At 38.2% G+C, this 7,291-nt stretch overlaps 1 protein-coding gene across 1 annotated transcript in view; it reads left to right on the top strand.

Moving 5' to 3' along the window:
• Positions 1 to 1,984: 1,984 nt before the first annotated feature.
• Positions 1,985 to 7,291, top strand: part of ephb1 (EPH receptor B1) — a gene marked incomplete at its 5' end in the record, with an annotated part of 246,297 nt that continues 240,990 nt past the window's right edge. Inside the window, one exon of the mRNA XM_081375455.1 lies at positions 1,985 to 2,054. Within this exon, the coding sequence (XP_081231581.1) occupies positions 1,985 to 2,054 (70 nt within the window). The remainder of the gene's footprint in view (positions 2,055 to 7,291) is intronic.

Here is a 7,291-nt window from a genome sequence, read left to right as displayed (position 1 = left end):
GCTGGTGTTTTGGTTTTGCTTTTATTTTTCTGTTTTCCTTTTAGGCTAGCTCTATAGAGGAGAAGTAACCAAACTACAGTTACAGATACACTATCTATCTATCTATCTATCTATCTATCTATCTATCTATCTATCTATCTATCTATCTATCTATCTATCTATCTATCTATCTATCTATCTATCTATCTATCTATCTATCTATCTATCTATCTATCTATCTATCTATCTATCTATCTATCTATCTATCTATCTATCTATCTATCTATCTATCTATCTATCTATCTATCTATCTATCTATCTATCTATCTATCTATCTATCTATCTATCTATCTATCTATCTATCTATCTAATCTACTTACCTACCTATCTTATTCTCTACATGAGCATCTGTTAGAATCTTTCTATCCATTTTTCACTAAATAACTTAGTGACTGATCTGGCCTTAATATTAAAACCAAACAGAAGATGACAAACTAAGAATTGTGACATTTTCTGTTGGGTCTACATCATTTTGAAAATATGCACATTTTGTAACATAATATGCAAATGTAATACTATTATTCATAGTTTATATGTTTGAAGCTTAGGTAGGTGAAGTCACAATCTTGTTTTTATTTGCTTCAAAGTTTCTTTTAATCCCATTAAAGTGAAAGGAAAGGCGAGAATGTGTTCACCTGTAAAACCTCCCCTTAAATGTATCAACCGCATGGTCTCTCTGACTCACTTTCTATGTCTCTTCCAATCGTCTGCCTATACTTAAACCCCACTTTCACTTTGCAGATTACTTCAGTCGTAATTTGCTATCTACCTTTAGGCTGGAGTCTTGCAGGATGATGAAAGACGTTGTGTTTTATGTCAGACCTACTACTTCTATTGCTTTCAAATCATTTACAACTACTGCTCGCCCAGATGATTAGAAAGACAAGGAACTATTTGATTTATTTCTCCTGACAGACCTGTTGCAAGAGCAACCCAGACCGGGTCATTTTTATAAAGTTTCATGTCAAATGCTTATTCTAAAACCATCAGTCATAAGAGAAGAGGCGCAAACCAGAGCCAAATCTGTCTTTAGACAAATACCTTTCACCTGTTTAGACCTGAATTATGTTCCAGGGACACATGCTTTATTCTTTCTCTAAATATAGCCATGAATTATGATCAGTAAAAAGAATAGGCTCATGATCATTTTTAATTTTGTTATAATGTCCATTACAATAGTAGCATCATCCAGATAGTTGTGTGGATTTGTAATACTTTCTAGAAAACTAGATTTATTTGTACAGTAAGTTATGTTTTAAATGTAACTTAATTATTATTATACATAACATATACAATGTTATTATATTATTGCTTTTATATATTGCCTTAAATAAATAGGCTACGTTTTTATGTTAGTCACCTACTACTCGGTTTCATGCAAACGATTTTTAAGTCAAAAAGCAACATTGTGTTAGATGATAGCTAGACTGATTTAGAGAAGCGTCTAATTTAATCTTTTGCGATTTAGGTGGCACCAAAGGACAACAAAATAAAAAAAAGCACTTGAGAGAAGTGATTACAGCTTTGAATCTGAACTGTGAAGTTCCACTTGTGGCCACCTGAGTTCGCTATTTCCCTTCCAACCGAAGACGTATCTCACCTTATAGAAAATCACAGAAAAGTTTTTGTTTTGAATAACAATGCGTGCTGAAAGGAGAAAATGTCTGTGATTGGTTGGTGGGTTTCGGTTTGGAGTCTCTGATTGGTCCATCCGTTTTAAAGGGGTTTTTTTTTTTTTGGTGGGGGGGTCCGTTGTCTCCCAAGCTCTCGTCTCGGCGCTCAGCGTCCGTGGCAGCATCCACTCACTCACTCTTTTACTACTGCCTGCGATGTGACTCCACGCCGCTCGCTCGCTGGAATATCACCCTTCGTGACAAGTGACGGATTTTACGCACGCCACGCCGTCCGGTTTTCCCAAATCAAGTGGACACCGCGGCAGCGGCCAATGCCTTTTACCATGACTGTGGGATTAATAACGACTTTGTGTGCTGTAACGGCCGTTTTCGCGATGGAAGGTAAATATGTGGATGTTTGTCTCTTTTTGACGCGCTCCGTGGAGTGTGTCGCGCGCTCCAGGTTTGACAGGTAAATGTCTCGTAGCAGGAAATTGCGCTGGACTTTATTCGTGAGGACTAAGTTGAGTATGGAAACATATTTTTATGGCTTCCAACGCAGTTGAGAAGGAGTTTCTGTGGCGGTTCCACAGAAGCGGGATGGTCGTGGTGCTGAATGTTGAGGAATGAATGAAACTGGTTGGATTACTTAAACCCTGCTGGATTTTAACATGGTAACTGTGGTAAAGAACACAATAGCTGTTTTATAGCAGGTCAATGAATGAGCAACCAGAAAACATTATTCCTTAACCTGCTCTGGACCAGCTAAAAAACAGTTAATGACCATCTTGGACCAACTTGCTAATGTCCAGTTATGACCAAGGGAAGATGCTATGACTAGCCGGTTTGTTGCTGGTTCAAAATTGTCAACCAGCTACATACTAGTGTGTGGGTAAACGTAAAGGATATTTGGTAACCTTAAGACGTGTACTGAAGATGCAATTGAATGTGCAGTATGATCTGTAAGGCTTAGACATGTCATTTTTATGTTATTTTATCTAGGCTATTTAAACGTTTTCTTAGAGGTAAAAAAAAAAAAAAAAAGAATATTTTGGTGTGATTTTGGGCTGTAAAAATGAATCAACTGACTTTTTATAATGCGCTTTAATCTTTGATACATTTAAAAAGCAAGCAAAAAGAATATAACCACACATTCAGGATAGTTCACCCAGATTATTCTGTCATTTACATCGTCAAAATTCTGTATGACTTGCTTTCTTCTATGGGGCACAAAAGGAGATGTTAAGAAGAATGTTAGAGACTGACAGTCTCAGTCTTTCTTCCACACAATGAAAGTGGATGTTGACTGTCATTCTGCCTCACGTCTCCTTTTGTGTTCCACTGACTGAAGAAAGAAAGCTAGACAGGTTTGGAATGGCATGAGGGTAAACAAATAACGACATAGATCATTTTCTTTTTCAGGTGAACTATTTAATTGACAAACCCATATTGGATGAGTATATCATGTATATAGACATACGTGTCCTGTTCAGGGACATTTAAATTCTGTGAACACAGATGAAGACCAGTATTGTGTTGTATTCAGGTCACGTCAATGATTTATTCTGAAAATCAAGCAGAAACACCATAAAAATGAGAAAGGGAGAAAAAAAAGAAAATCTCCCTCCTTGTCTGGCATTTGACAGATGGTGGTTGACTGGTTGTTGCAGCCGCGCCAGAAATCAGACGTTCAGTTCGGCATGCTGTGTGTGTGTGTGTGTCGTGAGATTGGTCTCCAGATCAGTAATGAACACACAGCCAACATGAAGGGATTCTCTATTTGTTTCCATCTCCACTGCCTATCCAATTCCATCCATCACACAACCTGTTTGCCTGTCCTTCTGTCTGAAAACACTCGTACAGGTATTGCTCAAGTCTGTGTGTAGTTCACAATTCAGACACGGTTTTATTTTCAACCCTCTGCTGCTCGGTAACTCGCTTTGCCTAAGCATGCATGCTTTTTTTTTGCATCTCAAGCCAATCAGCACTAAATGATGTCTGCGCAAGCTCTAATGTGTCTGATTTACTTTTCAGACATTCAGAACAGACAAAAGTGTTGTTGAAATTCATTTTGGAGAGTTCTCCCCCCCCCCCACGTTCAGGTTGAAGTGTGTTTGAAGGCGACAGATGGAGGGAACGGGGTTAGTGATCCCTTCTTATAGTGGCTAATTGAAAGGCAATTGGCCTTTGTGGTTTAAAGTGTGTTTGCTGTGGTAGATTTGTGTGTATTATACTCTCCTTGAGCCTATATCAGTCAGATCAGATTATGGCTACTAATTGCCAAACCAGCCCGATGACCACAAACAATGTGTCAAAGCCATGTGCGCGTCGGATGAGAGAGCGGAGAGAGCGAATGAAAGAGATGGGGGAGGGAGACAAAAAGCAAATTGTGTGTGTGAGAGTGGAAGATGAGGGTCTGGGGGACCATCTGGGTTTGTGGAAAGTGGAGTGACTCCGTTTTGACACGTTTCCAATGCGTCAGTGAGCGCAGTTCACCAGCAGGGCCTAATAACGCCATAAACTTGATGAATTATGAATGCGGACATGCCTTTGCAGTTTTGAAACACTACTAATGTGTTAATCAGGTAATGTTAGAAGGCGATGGCCATAATTATATTGTTTTTAAAATGATTATTTATTAATATTCTGCTAGCCAAGTACATTAATACACAGTCTTTGTAACTTCTTCTCGTTTTTTAGCCTGGAAATCCAGACCTAAATCTAAAAGATTAATGGTCTGGCGTCGACTAATGAAAATCGGCAAGCTCGAGGGGCAGCACCAAGCATGCATTTGAAAATCTCACTGCACGCAATTGAATAACACTACGACCAATCACAACAAGTTATCGCTTAGCTACCAGCGGAGCGAACTGGTAGATTAGACTCTTACCGTATCCGGTCGGCAAAACAGCAAAAACGCCCTTCTTGCAAAGGAACGATTCGAGCGCCGTCTTCTGTTCCTCTTTTAGAGAAAAAGTCGAAATCTTTCATTGTTGCGGCCAAAGCCGTTTCAAACAAATGGTGTTCATCCACAGCCATCTTGCAATATTTACTAATGACTTCGACGTCACAGCGCTGACGTCATCTCGCCTCTGGCCCGCCTATATCAGATAACCCGATGTGATTGGTGCAGCTCAGATAGAGGGGCATATTTAATGAGCATCATTACTCGACACCAAAGTAACTCGCTGAGCAAATTCAGCTTGTGCTCTCGCGAGAACTCTGGATTACCAGAGAACTCGTTTTTACCCGTCACCTCCAAAAACATATGGCTCAGTGGTGTGATGTGTGGATCATCAACGACGTTTTACATTTTCAGTTGAGTTGATTAGAGATTGATGCAGGTTATAAAAATCAGCTTTATTTTGAAGAATGCCGTGATCATCTTTACTCTAGTGTGCTTTCTTATCTGTTCGCCATTCATGTGCGCTTAGGAGGATTTAAGTGCTCAGTCAGGATTTTAAGTGCAGGTCCGATTGGGCTGTCATCTTGACATTTTTCTCTCAGTGACAACATCAATAGCCTAGGTTATAGAAAGCACTCTAGACTCCTAACACACACAAACATTCTCAGACATCCAAACCATCGCTCAAGCCTTCACCATTTAAAGATGTCTGAGAGTGTGGTCATGTCAGTAAGTGCATCGCTGAAGTCCTTGTTCCCACGTCACTGGCCCAAATAAACAAGCCTGATCTGAAGTCAAACGTTCTGTCCCCCGTAACTGCTGCAGTGAGAGAGAGTTTTTATCAAATGACTTCACCTCAGACTGAGCCAACGCTTGACCGGTGTTCTGTCAGAGACAAAGGAACCCAGTGAAGTTTATCCACACACATTGCAGGGAGATGATACTACGCTTGACCTCAAATCACCTGTCACATAGTCAGTAAATGATTATTCCGCTGCGATTATATTTATTTAAATGATATATGTGTAAATAAATGTATATAGTTTCCCACCAGGTTTAAGCCTAGTCCCAGACTAAAATGCATGTTTGAGCTGTTTTAACTGAATGCAACTTGCACTGGCATCTTTTAAAATATGTCAGTTTTCTAAGGCACGTTTATAAAAGCTACTTAAATGTCCTAATTGAACTAAGACCCACTCCTGGCTTAATCTAAGCTTTGTTTGTGAAACCAGGCCTTAGTATAATATTTTTTTATTATAATATATTTTTTATTATAGTGTAAAAGTTACATCAATATATTATTATATATTAAAAATGTATTATTATTATTACAGGTTCATATTATATATATATATACATATATATATATATATATATATATATATATATATATATATATATATATATATATATATATATATATATATATATATATATATATATAGGCTATACTATTATTATCGAAATGATTTGATTGATAGTTTGATTAATTGCATTTAAATATTTAGACTAAATCTACTGACAACCCTAGTTACAATGCATACAGACATTTATGTGTGTGTTTTTTGTCTGTGTGAAGATTTATTCATGCTTTCTCTCCAATCAATCTCTATCATGGAGTCGACTAAATGCACACAATGTGCCCATAATTTATTTAAGGGTGGACAGATCTGTGTGTTGGAAATTACTGCAGCTGATGTGAATAATGAGCTACAGATGCTGACCACACTTTTCCTATTTCCCTTTCTCTTTTTTTCTACTTGTCCATGGCATGCAAATTCATCTTATCCCTCTCTTGCTGTGAGATTTAGGATGACCATGTTCTTTTTCTTCCATCTATCCATCTCTTATTTTACAATGGTGACCAGCTGACTGTAATAATATCTCAGTTACTATGCCACTTTCTAAAGTAACACATTAATTTGCGTGAAATATTGATTAATATTGATTTGCTTCAAAATGATAGACACAGTTCAGTTTAGTAGTCATTATGCAAATACATGTGATGTGATCTTCTTTCAGAATGCTGCCATTGACCAATCAGAATCAAGTATTTTAGACAGCCATATGGTTAAAGAAAAAGCATCAATACTGCACGCACACATAGACGCTAAGAAGTTGTTCTTGTACGGTTGATGATGAACCTCTTCATCATTAAAAGACTGAGTCATCTTTATGCACAGAGGGGTTAAAGGACGTTTACATGTTTCCTCTAATATCTTCCATATCGCTGTCAGCAGCGTCTGAGACTCAGAGAGCAGCGAGCGAAAAGCACTAATGCACCTGCAAATGAGATCGCTCTTAATGAATGCTTGCTCAGAAAGGTGATGGAAAGAGATAAGAGTCCCCCCCCCACCCCCCACCCCCCTTTGTCGAAATCCTTCTCAAAAATACTGAAGGAACAGATTTAAATCTCTATTAAATATTAATGTGAGGGCCAATGGGCTGCCACGGTTTTGTGGATGTGCTGACCTGATGATTTTTAAATGAAATAGGCCTACAGCTGTTTGCTTTTCATTACGTGTAAGTGTGTTTTGACTGTCATTTGACTTTCTAGGTTGGATTATGCTGGTCAGTGCTGTTCTAGGCAGTTTTGTGCTGTTTTGGTGTTGATCTTGGTAGTTACAGTACATGTTGGATAGTGATGGTCCTGTGTAGGTTAATTAAGTTTTGCGTAAGATTTTAGCTGAAAATTCATGTAGATTCAGGCTGGTTTACTGTTTATTGCTAGTTA

The sequence above is a fragment of the Scardinius erythrophthalmus genome (genome assembly GCF_964197995.2).
Source record: "Scardinius erythrophthalmus genome assembly, chromosome: 9".
Taxonomy (NCBI): Eukaryota; Metazoa; Chordata; class Actinopteri; order Cypriniformes; family Leuciscidae; genus Scardinius; species Scardinius erythrophthalmus.
This window is presented reverse-complemented; position numbering and strand designations above follow the sequence as displayed.